The 19,658-nt window shown below is 53.1% G+C and overlaps 1 protein-coding gene across 1 annotated transcript; it reads right to left on the bottom strand.

Moving 5' to 3' along the window:
• Window positions 1-547: 547 nt before the first annotated feature.
• LOC132673364 (chymosin-like) lies at window positions 548-18,720 on the bottom strand. Its single transcript, XM_060625958.2, has 9 exons — window positions 18,372-18,720; window positions 7,932-8,082; window positions 6,971-7,088; window positions 6,031-6,149; window positions 4,668-4,867; window positions 3,161-3,274; window positions 2,270-2,414; window positions 1,663-1,761; window positions 548-911 (listed from the first exon to the last, which is right to left on the bottom strand). Exons 1-9 carry the CDS (start codon window positions 18,419-18,421, stop codon window positions 774-776), a joined length of 1,134 nt encoding a protein of 377 aa, XP_060481941.1. The 5' UTR covers window positions 18,422-18,720; the 3' UTR covers window positions 548-773.
• Between the last annotated feature and the right edge of the window lie 938 nt (window positions 18,721-19,658).

Below are 19,658 nucleotides of genomic sequence, written 5' to 3' on the forward strand. Positions count from 1 at the left end.
AGGAGTGGTCTGGCCACCGACTGCTGGGGTCTTGACTGAGCACTAGGGGGTCTTCACTCAGCTCTAGCGGTCAGCACTGAGCACTGGCGTGAGCTTTGACTGGCAGCCTCTGAGAGCCCTTGAACGTGGGTCTGTCCCAGGGATGGAGCCACTCTCCACGTGCTGGTGGGTCAGGTTCAGAGCCTCTAAGACTGAGGATGGGACTCTCAGCTGTGGTTCTTCCCCAAGGTTAATGGCAACCTCAGGACCTTCAGATCTTCCCACGTGCCTTCTGTCTACCCCACTGTCTTCTTCAAAACACCCCAAGGCCCTTTTCTTAATGGACTTAGAGCTTTTCTCTCCCTAGCCCCACACCCCAAGCCCTTGCTCCTCAGGGACCAGCCTCGTCCTGCAAAGGTCTCCCCTACTGTACCCTTTCCCCAGAAAGATCTAGAGTGAGAGAACAGAGAGGCAAGACGTGCCTTGGTTTTACCTGGCCTAAGCTTGAAGTGGCCAATTCCCTTGTGAAAGTCTCCACCCACCAACAGGGTCCTGAACCCTCCCCCAGTCACGAAACCCCAATGCTGCCAGACGTACCACATGACAGTCACTCCCCACCCCCACAACGGCGCAGGGCTTTGGCCCCACAGAAGCCACACTTTGCAGCGATATGGTGTTTATTGAAAACCATCTGCCAGAAAACCTGGTCCGTATGTGTGCGTGTGTGCGTGTGTGTGTGTGCACATGCATGTGCGCTTAGGGAGTGCATGCGTGTTCCACGGTCGGCGGTGCAATCAGATGGCCTTGGCCAGCCCCACGCGGTTGTTGATCCTGTCAAAGACACTGTAATACTCCCGGATGAAGACATCTCCCAGGATCCACAGCGGGTCGTCGCCCTCACCCTGGAAACCGCTGGCGCAGAAGCCCAGATCCTGGGAAAGGCAAGGCTGAGATGAAGCTGGTCCGAACCACAGTCACCACATCCGATGGCAAGCCTCCCCCACCACACCCCACAATTACTCTCTCAGTTATTATTTCCTGTCATCCTTGAAATCACCCTCCGAGGCAAGCAGACAAGTATCAGACTCATCTCGCTCAACAAGGTGAAAAACCCGATACTCAGAAAATCAAGTGATGTAATGCAAGATCACTTGGGATGGTCCCCTGACCCCGCTCCTCCTCACTTGTCCTCTCCAGCCTCCAGCCCTCCTCTTAGCACCTACTGCCCTGAGGACCAGCCAGACCAGGCCGGAGGGGGCCCCAAGGCCTTACTAGTTGTATATACTCAAGGCCAGGCCAAAGCTGAGGCCAGTGGGTCAGGGGGGGATAAGGGCTGGGTCCCCACAAAACCCAGGCTATCCACAAAAATCCTGGACAAAGCTCCAGAGCCCTGGGCTTAGAAGCTAGAACAGTGGATGGAGGTTCCCACGGAGAGCTGTGGTCCTGCCTACCCCACCCTCCCTCAAGCCGCTGGGCTCTGTCCACCCCATGTCTCCCAGGATGAGGCCATAACAGCCACACGTGAGGCCCAAGGACAACGGGGCCCCACTCAGAAAGGCCAGTTGATCTACATGTACCTCCCACACTCTCCATCTGGGCCACGCCACCAAAGAAGTTCACTGACTTGCCAGGAGAGAGAAGGGGTGCCAGGTGAACCCAGGCTTCCTCTCCTGAGACTCATACCTGGCTGGTGTAGGCAGAGGGGGGCAGTGGGTACTTCCTGCCGTTGATCTCAAAGACCACCATAGGCATGCTGCTCAGTTGCCCGCAGTTGATGTCAAACTAAAGACCAGAAGGAAGTCCTCTTAGATGGGCAAGGGATGTGATCTGGCTGGAAGAGGCAGAGGAGGGCCGAGGCACAGCCCCTTCTTCTGCACTGGAGCCAAGCGGTGGGGAGAGGCTTGCCCACCCAGAGGACTCTAGGGAGATTCTCTCTCAGGCCTCAAGAGTCACAATGACGAGGACCTGCTGTCAGTCTGTGCAGGGACAGACCCCAGCTTGAGACAGAGGGACTGGCCTCAGTGTTTCCCCTCCAGTCTCAGCCAGGACACTGGGAGCTCTTAGCTGTCAAGGAGGAAGCAGGGAGACCCGTGGGGTGGTGAAGGAACAAGGAGGTGCAGCAGAGCTCGGGGATGCACGGCCCTCCTGGAGACCCGGAGGCCAGACCTTGGCCGCTGCAGCTGCATGAGACGTGAGAGCCTCAACAGCTGTGGTGGGCGGAGCTGGAAGGCCATTGTGAAGGTGTTTGGAGAAATCCCAGCCCCCCGGGGGGAAATGGGCCTGGCCTCACCTGGCCAAACTCATCCTGGGTGGCTCCAATGGCCGTCTGGATGTTGAGGATGTCGCTGCTAGGCCCGACCAGCATGGAGGTGCCTGTGTCCAGGATGGCCTGGCAGCCACCATCACAGGCCACCACCACGCCATTGACCGTAACCCTGCAGAGCGGAAACAGGACAGCCTCGCAGCACGTCCAGCATCCAACCCTCCCTCCCCTGCCAGGATCCTCGGGCGGGGAACAAGCCCAAGCACCACTTCCAGAGCTCATAGAAAAGACCTGAAACCATTTTCTCCCAAGTCATTAGCTACATCAAGGCTGCCCCACCTTCTGTGGGACAGAAACGTCAAAAAATTGTAAAATCACATGGCAAGACTTTGGAGTCGGGGCGGAATGAGTCCTGCACAAGTCACCTAAAGATCTGGTTTCAAATTTTCTCCCCGCCATCCACCTGCTGCAAATCTTGTACAAGTCACCCAGCCTTCCTGAACTCGGGCTTCTCATCCACAGAATGGGGTCACAACCCCTCCTTCCTTGACTTCCTCAAGGGATGGTCACGAGGTTCAGACTTGAGGTCAGTAAATGAGGATTACTAATGGCAGCACCTCATAGGGTTTTCGCCAGGAATAAATGAGACGGTCCTATTATCACTCATCCCAATGCCTAGCAGGTAGTAAGTGCTCAGTTAGTGCAGCACTCTTAAGAATGAAGCATCGGTGAATGCCCAGTGTGCTCATCGGCAAAGGTCATTGGCCTTGGAAGCGTCTAATTCAGAACCTGTTGTGATGGTCTTACAAGCTACGGTGTGCGGGCCTTCTCAGAGCCTCCCGGGCTGATCCCCAGGCCCTCCCGTCCCCACACCTGGAGCCACCCCGTGGCTGGGGCCCAGGGCTGCCGCTCACTCACCTGTCCACGGTGAACTGCCAGTACTCCTGCACAGTCACGGGCACCCAGTGCAGGGGGCCTGTGTAGTAGGAGGGGTCGATGGCTCCCAGCGTGAGCATGCTCCCTGGGCCATTCCTGAAACCAAGGAAACTGGTGACGGGCCGCCGCATCCCCACCCAGGGGCAGATGCCACTGAGACCTGGCCCTCCTGTCCGCCCTGCCCTCGACTCCCACCTCCACCCCGAAGGCTTCAGACGCGTTCTCCCAGCCTCCCTGCTCTTCGGGGCTTTTCCCTGATAACAGCTGCAGCATCATCTCTCTGAGTTCTGTAGCCCCCCGGCTGAGGCAGCACCTGCCTCCCGAGGGGAGGTCAGGAAATGACCACCACACAGGTCACATGACCACTGGGCTCTGCTCAGGTCACCCTCAGGGGTCCCCCTGTGCCCACCCCCTGCCCCCAGGCCTTTGGCTACAAGTAGGAGAGAGAGTCTTCAACAAGGTCCCACATACTCCGGGGCTCTTCTCTCAGCCAGGAAACATGGGCACAATGCAGTGTCACTGAATTCCCCCTCTGCTACTTGTTTTTTTAATGTTTATTTATTTTTGACAGAAACAGAGACACAGGTATGACTTAGCCACCAGTTCCTGGGGTGATCGTCCCTCTCAGGCCTCAGTTTCCTTCATAGTGAAAGGAGAAGACTGGACTCCTTTGGAGCCTACTCTAAAAGTCTGTGGGGGTGCCTGGGTGGCTCAGTTGGTTGAGCATCCAACTTCAACTCAGGTCATGATCTCATCGTTCATGGGTTCAAGCCCGGCGTCAGGCTCTGTGCTGACAGCTTAGAGCCCGCAGCCTGCTTTGGATCCTGTGTCTCCCTCTCTCTCTGCCCCTCTTCCACTTGTGCTCTATCTGTCTCTCTGTCAAAAATAAACATTAAAAAAAATTTTTAATAAAATAAAAATAAATAGAAGTCTATGAATCTCAGTGACACCCACAATGATTATGGAGGCCTGGCTACTTTGGAAAAAAGATGTTAAATGCCCCCATGCAGGGGTGCCTGGGTGGCTCAGTCAGTTAAACGTCCAACTTTGACTCAGGTCATGATCTCACACTTTGTGAGCTCGAGCCCTGTGTCAGGCTCTGTGCTGACAGCTCAGAGCCTGGAGCCTGCTTCAGATTCTGTGTGTCCCTCTCTCTCTTCCCCTCCCCAACTCATGCTCTGTCTCTCTCTGTCTCAAAAATAAATAAATGTTAAAAAGAAAAACTGCCCTTGGGCAGAGATGGGGTCAGGCTTCGTTTTTTAAATGCTAGAAATCAAAGTCACATGTTGGTCCAATGGACTCTGTCTGTATCAATGGCTATGTGGGGGACTTTGGGACAAGAAGTTGGGTCTGCCTGGAAACAAGGAGAGGTTTTCTTGGATTCTGGACACCACCCTTGAGTTGCCGTGTCCCAGAGGGGTGGACATTCCTCAGCCAAGAGACCTTGCTGGGCTGTGGACGTCTGACCCTGCCTGGGGACAGCTCCTACCTGTCCAGGTAAACAGAGAACAGGTCTTTGGCCACCAGGTGCTTCTGCATCATATTGTCAAACACAGGCACTGAGTACTCGGACGCCAGAGAGGGGTAGGCCAGCCCCAGGATCCCATCGAACTCAGAGTAGGTAAAGACGTTGCCAGGTTCCTGGGTGCTCAGGCCCACAGTCTGCTGGGGGTCCACGATGGAGGAGACCTGTAAGAGAGGCAGAGTGACCTCCACCAAGGGCCCCTCAGCCAGAGGCAGGAAGATCCCAGGGCAAGTGGGTATCAGGATCAGCCTTGGGGCTCGCCCTCCCTCCTCCAGGTAATGTAGTTACTCGAGCAAAGAAAAGCCCTCCTTTCCCAGCTCTGCGCTGTGGTTTTGAGGGAATTGGTCCAATAAGCCAGGGACTGAGGAAGAGGCTCCGGGCCCCTGCTCCCTGGTGCTGCTGACTCTTGGGGAGGCCTGAGCTGCGTGGGCACCTGTCCTGCCTACGGGAGAGGCTGAGGACAGGACCGTCAATGGAGAAGAGCTGTGTCTCCCTTTTGGCTCAAAGCAAAAGAGCCTTCAGCCAGACCCAGAAAGGACTCAAGGAAGATTGAGGTGAAAATCATGGAGGGATGCTGCTTTATCTTGGATAGTGGGTGAGGAAAGAGACAAGGAAGTTAATGTGTATTGTGCCCTTACTGTGTGCCCACCCCTGTGTCCAGTACTTTACAAGCCAAAAAGTGGCAACAGACAGGGGAACCCTTGTCCAGAGGGCACAGGTGCTCTCCTACGCGAAAGAGTATGCTGTTCCATGACACCTGGGCAGGGGATTCGTCCTCCAGGGCGACTGAGGGAGGCCAAGCCAAGGGCACCACTCAAAGATTGGGAGGCGGGGTTCTGACACTCAGCTCCCAGCTGTGTGACTTCGGGCAAGTTACTGACTCCTCTGAGCTTCTGCTTCCTCCTCTGAACAAGGGGATAATAGCACCTTCCTAAGAACGACATTTCCAGTGAAATCACACGGGCGACACTGAAGAGAGCTCAGTGCTGGCACAGGCTGGGGATCCTGGACCAATTATGGCAAGCATAGATGGAGAAGATTGGGAAGATGGAAAGTAGGCATGGAGAAGCCTCTCAAGAGGACTCTGGGGGTTGTCACGGGAAGGAGAGGAGGGAGGAGGGAAGGTCGAGCCACAGCAGCTGCTGGCTAAAATCCCTCTCAGATTTTAAATCCCCACCAGGCCACGGTTGGTGGGGGGGAGGACAGGATCCAAAGGGCCTCTCAGCCGCAGCTGGAGGGACAGCTCACCAGAGCCTGGGCGTCTAGGTGGTGAAGCGGCTGGTTGGGGAGGAAAGGTGAGTGCCTGCTGACCCAAAGCCCCACTCACAGTGACGGTATCGAGACCCAGAAAGCCCTGCATGCTGCCGGTGCCGTACTGGATGGACAGGGGCTCGTTCAGGTTCTGGAAGGTGGAGGACTTGGATGGGTCAAAGCGATGATGGTTTTCTGAAACAGACCCAGAGTTAGTGAGGCCCATAGAATCTTCTCACCAGTGGACGGTGTCAGCCAGGGCTGAGACCCTCACCAGGCCCTGTAAGAATATGGTCTAAATACTAACCATTCTCTCTGCTGAAAATAAGCACCCATTTTCTCTGGATCCCACTCAGTTTAGTAAAGAAAATTGTTCTTTGGTGCTCGACCCACCTCTCTGACCCCCGGTGCTACCCGTGTAGCTTGCAAACAAAACAGGAAAGCAAAAAGCTATCCCTGCGGTTTCCATGGACATTTTACTTTTTCCAGCTTTGGCATCTTAGGCAACACTCTTTTCTTCTCTGAAATTTGGTTTCCTCCTCTGGTAAATGGAGGTAGAGAGGGCACCAATCTCCCAGGATTGTTGGAGGAATAAATTAATAGCATGTATTAGATGTTTACTCATCATCAACAGTAAGACCCTCTCACTTCATTCTCCAGGCACCCACTGGCATATAATAGCCCCATTTTATAGAAAGGAAAACCGAGGACCCAGAAGGGTCAGCAGCTTGCCTTGGCTCCTGATGGAGACTAAATAAATAAGTAAATAAATAGCCTAAGCTTCCCTAATTTCCAGCTGGTGCTTTACACATTAGACCTGTGATTTGCACACCTTCCCAATCCATGGCCCGGTGGGAAGGGCTGAGCCAGGAGATGGGGCGCAACCGGGAGGCTGGGAACGTCAGAGCAAGCTCTCCTGCACCCACGTTCCCCCTGCCCAGCACCTTGACCGTGGCTGGCAGAGGGGCCCTGGGGTCTGAGCCCGGAGAGGCGGGCCAGAAAGGGAGGTCACTTACTGCAGGCATAACTCTTGCAGTCGACAGAGGGCACCCAGAGGTCCGAGGAGCCGGTGTCAAACACCACGGTGAATTCCTGGGGCGGGGTCCCGATGTAGATCTTCCCAAAGTACTGACACTGGGGACAGACAGCACGGGGTCAGGGGTGGGGAGCACAGCATAGGGGTGAGCGTCGATGTTTGGCATCGAGAAAAGGGGGGAAGGGGGAATGAGGGTCCCTGGGGAGGGTTCTTCACCTCCAGCCGCCATGCTGGCTCCCACCTGAGCCCTGATCTTCTGGCCCCTCCCACAAGCCCCAGACATTAGATCAAAATGTGGGCCCTTCTTGGCAGGAAGACTGGGCCCTCCTGCCAGGGGCAGGGACATAAAGATGGGGCACCAGCGAGGTACGGACCCCCACGTCCCAACCCAAGCTGCCCCTGCCATGCCGCCTTGCCAGCCTCCCCATGAGTCAGAACTAGGGCCGGTGAGGAGGGTGGGGAGGGGGGGTGCCAGCGTGACCTAGATAAGGAAATGAGAGCACTGGAGACAAAAGGCTGTTTACTGCAGTGACAGATGACAGATGAGGAAGAGACAGGCTCCAGAAAGGAAGAGGGCACAAGGGGCGTACCTGTCACGTCCTAGGCGGTGGCACATGGGTACCAGTACCCCATCCCTGCCCAGCCCGGATGAAGTCATGGGTTTCCTAAGGCATGGGGGTGCACCTGGAAGCAGATTATGTGCCCCCAAGGGATGTTTTCTGCAGGTTGCCTGAGCTCAGACCCTTCCGGGGGTGACATTCAGAGCCCTGCCTTTGCCGGGTCCGCTGGCCCACCGCAGAGCTGACTGAGGGGCAGGGAGATGGCCTCCATAGCCCACAGGGCTCCACGATTCCTCGAAGTGGGAAACAGGCCGGGTCCGGGAGGGGGCGTCCATCACACTCTGTGAGAAGCATTACCGGAAGGTGGGCAGAGCCACTTACGTCCAAGAAGTTGGCCAAGGGCTCGTTGGGCACCTTGTCTAAGTTGGAGTACTTCTTTCTGATGCCATATGGGTGTTCCTTCAGAAAGTCCTCCAGCAGCCCGTGCTCTTTCAAGGCCTTCCTCAGCGATTTGCCCTTGTGCAGAGGGACCCTGAGGAGACGGGGGAGAATTCATGATGCCGGGGGGCATCTCCCCAGGGCTGCCTGGCCTCCCAGAAGGTGCCCAGAGGCTCTGGGTTCCGTAAGCTACTCCCCCACTTTCTTTTTTTATATCATAACTCAAAGTAAAAATTGTATTCTACATCAGTTCACAAATCAGCGCCTACCCTTACTAAATACAACGCACTCTGATATTCCCTGTTCCTTTCTCTTTTTTAATGCTGCCAGAGACTCAGTGAATGTATTTCATAGCTTGCTAGTGAATACTGTAACTCCAAGGTGTGAGAGACCCAATATTATCCAGTCTCCAAATTCTTACTATCTACCTACCATGTGTCAGACATTGTATGGGGCACAGGGGTACAGTCTCTGCCCCCCACCGGGACATGCTGTCTAGAGAGGAAATGATGTCCCCCACACCCTGCTAAATTCCGTGAGAGTGCTCTGCCCTTGTGACCCCTATGACTGGCTCTCTGGGTGGCCTGAAGTGTGTGGAAAGTCTTTGAAGGGTCTCAGTACAGAGCGTGGACCTCAAGGGAGCTTCTGGAGTTTAGGGGTTGGATGATGGAAGCAAACCAACAGAAGAGAGTCTGGAGGGGAAACATGAAGGAGGGTTCTAGACCCAGCTTTACAGGCTGTGGCACTTTGGGTCGCTCCCCAAAACCCTCTGAGTTTCAGCTCGGTCTCAGCATAAGGGGTGAACTCCTTCCTCTCTCCAGCCACTCTCCAGCCCTGCCTTTGGCCAACCGTAGCTTCACCTCTCTGGCTCCCAGGTCCCCCCTCCAGTAGCGTGAAGGAATGGAGCCAGATGATCCCGGGGTCCCTCAGTTCTAAGGGCCACGCGGTCCTCCTCTGTGAGCCTCGTCCTCTGAAGGACGAGTGGCGACCACGGCCATGAAAGTGCTTTGAGAGTAATAAAATGGCAGCAGTCAAATAAAACAAAAAATGGGTTCTCTCGTGTTGTTCACATCCCAAACGGATCCCATATGGAACAGGCCTGTGTGTGAATTATGGTCTCTCCTCTGGTGCCTCTCTTCCCCAGCCCTCATGTGTGAATTCCACCCAGCGGAAATAAAAGGTCCTCGAGATTGTTTCTCAGCCTTTGTCTCTGATGATAGAAAAGGACATAAGCCCAAAAGGAAGGAAGTTAGTCTGAGCTCCCAAGACCAAGCCCACAGCTGCCCTTTCCTGTGTCCCGATGTCTCCACTGAGCACTTGTGTCCAGCACGAGGTCCCAGAGAGCCTCCCTCTGAGGGACACCTGCAGCCCACTGCCCCACACAGAGACCAGGAAGCTCACCGTGGAAACCCCCACTCCCCCAGCGCTGCCCCTAGTTCCTGCACTGAGAGCCCCCCCACCCAATGCCTGGCACTCAAAAGAGCCTCACTTTCAAGGACCATGAGGAGCTCCGACTGGTCAAAGCCACCCTGACCCCTTTTTAGGGATCCAGCTTCCCAGGGATGGATTCAGGTTCCCCCAGTCCCGGGGCTCAACAGGGCTCAAACCTGGGATAAGGCTCAAACCAGAGATAGCATGATTTTGTGGTAAGAGTGCCAGTCTGCTTGGGACCAAGTCCTAGCTCCTCCCTTTGACCCTCACAGTCTTGAGTAGCTCAGGGGTCCTCCCTGAACAACAGCTTCCTCATCTGTAAAATGCAAATAATACTATCTACCTAATCCAGGAGGATTCGCGGTAGCAGAGGTAAATATCCAACCAAGTTTCTGGCACCTGGTAGCAAGCAGCTCAAGAAATATCAATCATGGGGCACCTGGCAGGCTCAGTCAGGAGAGTGTGTGACTCTTGGTCTCAGGGTCGTGAGTTTGAGCCCCCCATTGGGTGTCGAGATTACTTTTAAAAAATCGTTTCAGGGGCGCCTGGGTGGCTCAGTCGGTTAAGCGTCCGACTTCGGCTCAGGTCACGATCTCGCGGCCCGTGAGTTCGAGCCTCGCATCGGGTTCTGGGCTGATGGCTCGGAGCCTGGAGCCTGCTTCCGATTCTGCGTCTCCCTCTCTCTCTGCCCCTCCCCCGTTCATACTCTGTCTCTCTCTGTCTCAAAAATAAATAAACGTTAAAAAAATTTTTTTAAATAAAAAAAATTAAAAATCGTTTCAAAAAAGAGTCTCAAAAAAAAGAAATATCTGTTATAATTTTTGGAGGAGAATTTGGGAACTTCCACCACAGAGAGAACTTTATTTCGTTTAAGAAATGCATACATAGGGGCACCTGGGTGGCTCAGTCAGCTAAGCATCCGACTTCAGCTCAGGTCACGATCTCGCAATTCGTGGGTTCGAGCCCCGCGTCGGGCTCTGTGCTGACAGCTCAGAGCCTGGAGACTGTTTCTGATTCTGTGTCTCCCTCTCTCTGCCCCCCCCCCCCCCCCGCCGTTCATGCTCTGTCTCTCTCTGTCTCAAAAATAAATAAACGTTAAAAAAAAATTAAAAAAAAAAGAAATGCATACATAGCTCTCATCACGCGCCAGACACCGTTCAATGCATTTTACAAACACCAGCTCATATAGTCTGCGTGCCAACCCTGTGAGATAGATGCTTTCTGTTACCCTCGTTTTATAGCAGGAGAGGAAACAGGGCGCAGAGAGTCAGGTTACTGATGGAGCTGGGGATCAACTCACAGGCAATTTGACTCCAGAAACCATCCCCTTAATCCCACAGCCTGTCCCCTCTGGGCCCTGGTCCTTGGCCACCGCACCCTGCAGTGGCGGGGCTCACTCAGAGGAAAGGATCCCAGATGCAAAGGCAAGACCAGTGGAGCGCTTCTCCTGGGAACCTGCAGCATTTCCTCAGAAGATTCCCCAGGGCAAGGAGGGGAAGCCCAGGAGAGACCCACCGGAGCAGATACACCTGACACCCTTCCCCCCACGTCCCCCTGGGGCCTGACACACACCTGGTGATCCCACTGCCCTGGGAGACAGCCAGGACTGCAAGTAGCACCACGAGACACTTCATCCTGGACGGTGGGCTGGCCACTGCTCGAGCCGGTGCCCGTTCCCACAGCCTTTATAGAGTGAGCCCCGTCCCCTCCGGCTGGAGGCCCAGGCTGCGAAGATAACCCCCTGACTTCGGGCTGTTCCCCAAACACATTAAGACGGGACCCAGAGTACCTAACACCCACTCCGATAAGGGCCACGAATTCCACCACCGCAGGGACTTCAAAGTGGAAGTGTACACATGCTGGGGAATGTCCCAGAGGCCTCCCTGACCTGATTTCCCCTTCCACAAGGGACTTCTCAAGCGAACCCAGGCAGGGCCACCCCCGGAAACCTGTGTCGCCTTCCACCTTGCGGGCTGTAAAGAGGTCTCTTTTCAGCAGCCCCCCTCCCCCTGTCCAAGCTGCCTCTCCTGCCTGGGCCTGACTTCACAGACAGCCAGCAGCCTGCTCTGCCCGGGATCCTCCGGCTCAGGCCTCCCAGCCCCGTGTTCCAGGGAGCATTCAGTGCACCCAGGCAGGGATGCTCCTTCAGTTGGCCACCCCGGTCTAAGAGAGATGGCAGGACCAACACTCCTACACCGTCAGGGCCGTGGCCCCCGGTTCCATGCTGGAAGGGTGTTGGGAAGGGCAGGATAGGTGCCGGATCCCCTGAGCAATGGAGGGCTGGCGAGGGTGAACAGGGGAGGCAGGCATGTGCCGCGCACACACAGAGGGCGGAAAATGTGGCATGATGGTCAGGTTTAGGCAACAGGTTAGGCCGAGAGCCGGCACCGTCGTCCACACAAAGGTCTAGGAAGAGCTTCTCCGAAACACACATGTGGGGCTTTGTGATGAGTAGAGGGCCCCTGAGAGAGAATGAGGGCCAAAAGGAAAAAAAGACTCAGCCACAGAAGCGGTAGAGAAGACCACACCTTGGGACGAGGGGAGGCTATAAACTGGAAAGTCAGGATCAAGTCAGAATAAGGCAGGGGCTTTGGGGCCACGGGTTGGCAGGAGAGCATGGGGCCGGCCACCGACAGCCTTCAGGACAGACATCAGGGTAGCAAGGCAGGACTGGTGGGGGTGGACTAGAGAGGGCAGGCTGGGTATCCAAAGAGGCGGGCATGTCGTGGGCCCTGGACACAGGGGCACGCTGAGAGAGACAGGCCTGGAAGTTTCCTGCATTTGACATGAGGGCCTCAGGAGGCCCATCGACGGGGGACCTGAGTGCTTTATGGAAGGACTTAGGAAGACAGCCAGATGTGATCCCTCCCGTGAGATGCCACACCCAGCCATCTACGTCCTGCTCAGAAGGCCAGGACACTGCTGCCCCCGGTGCCCCAGGACATGGCCAGGAGCACATCTTCATGGCACCCTCCCACCCTGCCATTCCAAAAGCCAGGGAAGCAGAAAGAAAAAAACACCGCTCAATGGTACCGCGTGTTTCCTGTTTCTTCCCTGAAGACATTTGCCCTGCCAGGCCGGGGCCGTATGTCCTGCCCCAGTGGCCCTGCCTCCGAGTGGTCTTTCCTCCCTCACCCCAGCACGGAGCATGAGGCACAGAAGAGGCTCACTAAACGTTTGGTTAAGCAAATGAGTTAATGAATGGTCTTCCTACCCTTCTGGAGGCACCACAGGTCACATCTTTATTATGAGCTACAGATGAGGAGACAGAGACTCAGAGAGGTTGAGGGACTTGCTTGAACTGCCACAGATCCCTGGTCTGACACCCTACACACTGCCCCACAGGGCCCGGCATGCTATGGCAATTTCATGAATTTGCAATATCCTGTCTGGACCGGCTCTGCTCCTAGCTCACTCCTGCTGACCACCGGATACCCCTTGGGACAGCCATGCCCGTGTGCATCCTCCGGGGCTGGGACCCTCCAGGGTCAACACCACCAAGTGGGAGCGTTGTAGCAACTCTGCTCCACGTCACCAGGAGCCCAGCCCAACCCAGAGGCAAACAGTCCTGGACAATGAGCCTGGGAAGTCAGGCTCAGCCATCCCTCCCATCGGAAGGTGACCCTCAAAGCCAAAAACTAAAGATCCCTTAGCACAGGTTGTTTCGTGTTTACTCACGAGATTGAGATCATTCTAACAGCATTCAAGTGCACTCTATCAGGAACATTGCCCCAGATGGCACAGAGCGTTAGAACTGCTTATCCATGGGTGCAGGCCAAGAATTGCAAAAAGCTTTTAGAAAAACCATGATAAGATTTCATCACTGGCTACCCAGCACCAGGTGGAGACACCTCCCCTTCGTCTAGATTTTTTTCTAAGTTTCTTATTAACTTTGAGAGAGAGAGAGCACACATAGGGGAGGGACAGAGAGAGAGAATCCCAAGTAGAGTCCACACTGTGCGTCCGTACAGACCTGACACGGGGCTTGAACTCACAAACCATGAGATCATGACATGAGCCAAAATCAAGAGTCGGTTGCTTCACTGACTGAGCCACCCAGGCGCCCTCCACCTTGGTCTACATTCTTTGTGCCTGGTGACTAACCAACAAAAGTGGCTAAACAAAATCAGGGACTTGGGACAACCTGTCCTGGGTGCCCACCCTGTGATCTCCACTCACATAAGCAGCAACAAAGCCAGTTCAACTCATAACTTGAGAAGTTCTATGTGTGAACCATGGCCACTGAGATATGGAGCTGGTGTCATCTCCACGCCTGGGGAACCCACAGTCGGGTGGGGACAGATCGGATCCCATGTGCGACCCTTCTGTGATAAGCGGTATAGGAGGAAATCCAAAGGGACACACATCTCCCACTGCAAGGTGCCAGTTGACAAGGGAGCATGGCTTCTGGAAAGTGCATGTGTGACCATCCTGGGCTTCAGTCCTGGGTCTGTCACATGCTCCTGTGGCCTTGAGCAAGTTCCTTCATTTCTTGATGCCTCAGTTTCCTCTTCTGACAGTGAGATGCTCATGTGAGGATCAAAGGACAGTCCAGTGCTACCATGTGTTAGGACCTCTATATATACGAGTCATAAATGACTGCAATTGCATGACCTTGAATGTTCCACGTCATTCCCCAGCCTTGGTGATATGTGGGATTTACAAGCTCATGTTGCTGGTCTGAACCTCAGGTCTGTACAAAGCATCTGTTCATCTCCTGCTCTAGAAATCAACTGAATTTTGGCATTGACCCTCCAGGCCGGGGGCAAGTTAATCTTGGTCTTTTTGCATAGTGCCCCACAGATATGCTTCAACACACATGACTTTCCAGCAGACCAAGCTTTGGGGTGCTCTTGGTGATCTTTCCTTGCCCCTGCCTGGGACCCTGTTGCCTCCATGCCTCACCTGGGCCAAACCACTCTTCTGGAAGCTACCTGGATCATACTCCCGGAGAGAGGCCACACATTGACTCCCCTCTGGTCTTGCCACGCCCCCTGGGCCACCACTAGAAAGCAGGCCCCAGGTCCCTGCCACTGACAACCCACCTGTCTCCCTTGCCTCTACCTTCTACAACCTCTGAGGAACCCTGAGTTCTCTTACGGGCTTAGGCTTCAGGCAACAACATCCTGACCTGGAAATCCTACACGTTGCCTTGGCTCTCCGCCCTGCCTACATCTTCCTCGAGGCAAAAAAAAAACACAAAAAAACTGTAGTGACGTCGCTTCTTTTCCTGAGGAAAAGAGAAAGGAGAAAATGAGAGAATTTTTTAAAAGCGTAAGTCAGGGGTGCCTGGGTGGCTCAGTCAATGAAGCATCTGACTTGGGCTCAGGTCATGATCTCACCATTCGTGGGCTTGAGCCCCTGTCGAGCTCTGTGCTGACAGCTCAGAGCCTTCAGCTGCTTCAGATTCTGTGTCTCCCTCTCTCTGCTCCTCCCTGGCTCATGCTCTGTCTCTCTCTCAAAAATAAATAAACATCAAAAAAAGTTTTTAATTTAAAATACATCCACCCATTTCACAGATGAATAAACAGGAGCTTAGAAAGCTCAACCGATCTTCCAAAGTCACTCAGCTATTAACAAGGGATCTGGGATCCAAACTTGGGTCTGTTTGGCTCTTGACCACACATCCTCTCAGCCTGACCACATGGCTCTCACAGCACCAAAATTCCAAACATCGGCAAAGACGGCCACTTTGTGCCCACACTTGACAAGCCTCAGGCTGAAGATGAAGAAGTCCTGGGGTCCTTCACACAGGACAGAGGAACAGCAAAGGCTCACCCAGGAGAGACCTTGAGAGGGCAGAGACCTGGAAAATGCATCAGACAAAAAAAAAAAAAGGTGGGGGTGGCACATGGGTGGGTCAGTCGGTTAAGCAGCCGACTCCTGATTTCAGCTCAGGTCATGATCTCTCATGGGATCATGGGATTGAGTCCCAGCTTGGGCTCTGTGCAGACAGCTTGGAGCCTGCTTGGGCTTCTCTCTCTCTCTCTCTCTCTCTCCCTGCGCCCCTCTCCTGCTCAAGCTCTAAATAAATAAATAGACATTAAAAAACAAGAAAATGCATCAGAAGCCTACCCTGAACATTTGTAAAACTCCCTACGCTTCTCCCTTCTTGCCCCAGGTGACCTCTGTGAGTGATATACTGGCCTGTCCACCAGTCTGTCAGCAGAACTTTGTGGGGAGAACCGCTCCCAGCCTCCAAAAGATGCACCTCTATTTGTTGTGCAGTAAGCACCCTGAGGCCTGGAAACACCTGTCCAATGCATCGTGGAATTGCCAGGTCCTCTTGGGAGAAGGGCAGGGTGGGGGTCCTGCCCTGCCGACAGCAGAGCACATTACTAGTCACGGCAAACTGCCCTGGGGAAGCCCATCCAGCTCCGGAAGGGGACGAGGAGAAGGAGGGAGGAGTCGAGGCAAATCTCCAGAGCACTGATGCAGGACTCTGGGCACTTGGCCAAATCCGGTCTCTAGATCACTGTGTCACGCATCTTGAGATCACGTTTTGCATGATGTCAGTTTCACCAAGTTCACAGCTTTAATATTCGTACTGATTCGTATTTTAGCAATGATAAGAAAATGCCCTTGGGGCGCCTGGGTGGCTCGGTCGGTTGAGCGGCTGACTTCGGCTCAGGTCACGATCTCATGGTCTGTGAGTTCGAACCCCGCGTCGGGCTCTGGGCTGATGGCTCAGAGCCTGGAGCCTGCTTCCGATTCTGTGTCTCCCTCTCTCTCTGACCCTCCCCCGTTCATGCTCTGTCTCTCTCTGTCTCAAAAATAAATAAATGTTTAAAAAAAAAAAATGCCCTTGATTGTTGGACACACTGAAGTAAAGGAGTAGTGTGCCTCCCAAGTTCTAACAGGGTTTCTAAGAGACCAGAAAACATGCCGAGAGGGAGAAGAGAAGAAAGCAAAGGTGGAGAGGTATCAACGTATGAGGTGTCTGGGTAAAGGTGTGCAGGACTTCCTTGCACGGTTTCTGGGTGTTTGAAATTATTTCCGAATAAAGAGATTTTAAAGATCGAGGTAACGCAAGTACTTCTTCAAAGAAATTCCGTATTTATGGATTTGATACATGCCGTCCAGTGTGTCCAGAGGAAGAGGATGGAAACCGAACAGCAACAGAGTCCACGACTCGGGCAGCCCGGGGCCATGTGCCAGGGGAAGCCATTCAGCTGAGGCTACAGACAAGTGGGGGCCAGCTGGCCCTAAATCCCCTTCCGGGAAGGTGAAAAAAGGAAGAAAGTAGAACAGGAAAGAGGAAAGATGGGATAGGAAGATTCTCTGGTATGGCTCAGGTCATGATCTCATGGTAGCTCATGGGTTCAAGCCCCAAGTCGGGCTCCGTGCTGGCAGCAAGGGGCCTGTTTGGGATTCTCTCTTTCCCTCTCTCTGGGCCCCTCCCTCATGAGCATCGTCTCGCTCTCGCTCTCTCTCTCTCTCTCTCTCTCTCTCCTTCTCAAAATAAATAAATAACCTCAAAAAACCAAAAAGATCCTCTGGTAGAAATCAGGCCTCTTCCAACTCTGCCTGCCTTCCACATGGGGCCTACGTATCATGACCGGGCAAGGTGGTGCTCAAACGGGACATTGAAGATGGACATGGGGACACGAGGCCACTGCAGGACAATGAAACAGAATCACAGCGTCATGAATCTTGAGAATGTTTTGCTTCATAAATACAGTTTTAAGGAATCTCTAAATAGTTAGGAAGGAGGACCTGGTCCAAAATTTCAACTTCAAAAACTTCATGACCTTGGATTTGGCAATGATTGCTTGTAGACGACACCAAAAGCATAGGCAACAAAAGAAGGGAAATAGATACATTAGACTACATCAAAACTGAACACTTTTGCCCATCCAAGGACACTACAAGCAGAGTGGTAAATGCAACTTCTGGGATGGGGAAAAATACTTGCAAATCAAATATCTGATAAGGGGTTCATAACCAGAATATATAACAAAGAATTCCTACAATGCAACAACACACACACAAAACAAGTAACCCAATTACAAAAAGGGCAAAGGACTCACACAGACATTTCCTCAAAGAAGATGTACTAGGGGCGTCTGGGTGTCTCAGCTGGTTGAACATCCAACTCTTGATTTTGTCTCAGGTCGTAATCTCATGGTTTGTGAGTTTCCACGCCACGTTGGGCTCTGTGCTGACATGCAGAGCCTGGTTGGGATTCTCTCTCTTCCTCTCCCTATGCCCCTCCCCTGCTCCCTTTCCCTCTCTCAAAATAAACAAACATTTAACAAATTTTAAGAAGATGTACATTGGCCAACAAGCATATGAAAACATGTTCAACATCACGGATCGTTAGGAAAATGCAGATCAAACCGCGACGAGGGATCAGCTCACACATAAAATTCACAGGGCACCTGGGTGGCTCAATCAGTTAAGCGTCCGACTCTTGATATAGGCTCAGGTCATGATCTCAAGGTCATGAGCTCAAGCCCTGTGCCAGGCTCCATGCCGAGCTTGGCACGGAGCCTGCTTGGGATTCTCTCTCTCTCTCTCTCTCTCTCTTTCTTCCTCTCTCTCTCTCTCTCCCCCTTCCCCACTTGCATGCTAGCTCTCTCTCCAAATAAATAAATAAACATTGTAAAAAATAAATTAAAATAAAATTTACTTATAAGTAAAAAGAAATACACTCTTGTGAACCAAACATAAAATGTGATATATACATCTCTTTAAAACTCACTGGATGAGGAGCACCTGGGTGGTTCAGTCAGTTAAGTGACTGACTTCGGCTCAGGTCATGATCTGTCAGTTTGTGAGTTCAAGCCCTGCATCGGACTCTGTGCTGACAGCTCAGAGCCTGGAGCCCCTTCGGATTCTGTGTCTCCCTCTCTCTCTCTGCCCCGCCCCTGCTGGCGCTCTGCTCTCTCTCTCTCTCCTTCAAAATGAATAAACATTAAAACTCATTGCATGTGAGATGGACAACTTTACCTGTCATATCCTCTCTTTGAGCATCTGGAAAACCAGCCCCTTCCTGGCATGGTTCCTCAAGTCCCTGCATCCTTGTAGAAAGGGAAGAATGCAAGGCCTGAGCCACAGGGTTTTCAGAACTGGAGAACGTGGCCCTCAGTCCTTTCGGCCCACCCTGTGCCAGGCGCCCCTGCTTCGCCTTTGTTTTGTGATCACCAACCTCACGGTCCTCATCGGTAAACATCTCCCACCTCGTAGGGTTTTTGTGATGACCACTGAGGCCCCGCGAAGTGCCTGGTAGACAGCAGGCACTCAGGAAATGCCAGCTCTTAGTATTATTCTGTTCTCCTCTAACACCACCAAAAGTATTCAGAGTCGGTAGTGTTACCCATATTTCACAAAGAAGAGAAATGGAGCTTAAAGGGATTAAGTCGCTCACCCAGCTCCTGCGTCAGAGCGGTGTTGCCAGGATTTTAATCCAGAACCGCTTTGATTCCAAAACCCGAGAGCCTTCTACTCCACCCTGCTTGGGCCTCATTTAACAGACGAGAAACCTGAGGTTCAGCGACACCGGCAAGGGGTCGGTGTCAGACGCCGATGGGCCAGGCGGGTAACTCAGAAGAGTATGGGAGACGGTGCAAAAAACTTCATCTGCTGGAGAGTCTACCAAATAAGCTCCGGTTTGGTTTTTTTTTTCTTTTTTTTTTTTTTTAATTTTTTTTTTAATATTTATTTATTTTTGAGAGAGACAGAGACAGAATGCGAGTGGGTTAGGGGCAGAGAGAGAAGGAGACACAGAATCAGAAGCAGGCTCCAGGCTCCGAGCCGTCAGCCCAGAGCCCGACGCTCGACTCACAAGTTTGAACTCACGAGCTGTGAGATCATGACCTGAGCCGAAGTCGGACGCTAAACCGACTGAACCACCCAGGCTCCCCAATAATCTCCGTTTTTACCACCCTGCGGGTTAGGCGTGTAACATGACAGGAGCCTGTGTGGCACTGAAGATTGTTTCAGAGTCTAATTTTTAAAGTAAATATCAAAACACGCAAAGAATTTAATTCCCTTCCAAAAACTTTTTTAAGCATGATGCATGCTAACGCTGTGCAGGCCAAAGTATTCGCAGGCCCGATGCAAGCCCCAGAGGCAGGTGGAGGCCCGGACGAGTGGTGGGCTCAGGTATGCCTAAACTACTGTCAACTGGGAACCCAATCCAGAGGCTCCAGAACTTTCCATTTTCCAAGAGACATGGAACATGCTGCTTTGGGGGGAAATATATCGATTATCAAGTAAGGGTAAGGCCTTGTTTCA

The sequence above is a fragment of the Panthera onca genome, chromosome C1, assembly GCF_046562875.1.
Source record: "Panthera onca isolate mPanOnc1 chromosome C1, mPanOnc1 haplotype 2, whole genome shotgun sequence".
Taxonomy (NCBI): Eukaryota; Metazoa; Chordata; class Mammalia; order Carnivora; family Felidae; genus Panthera; species Panthera onca.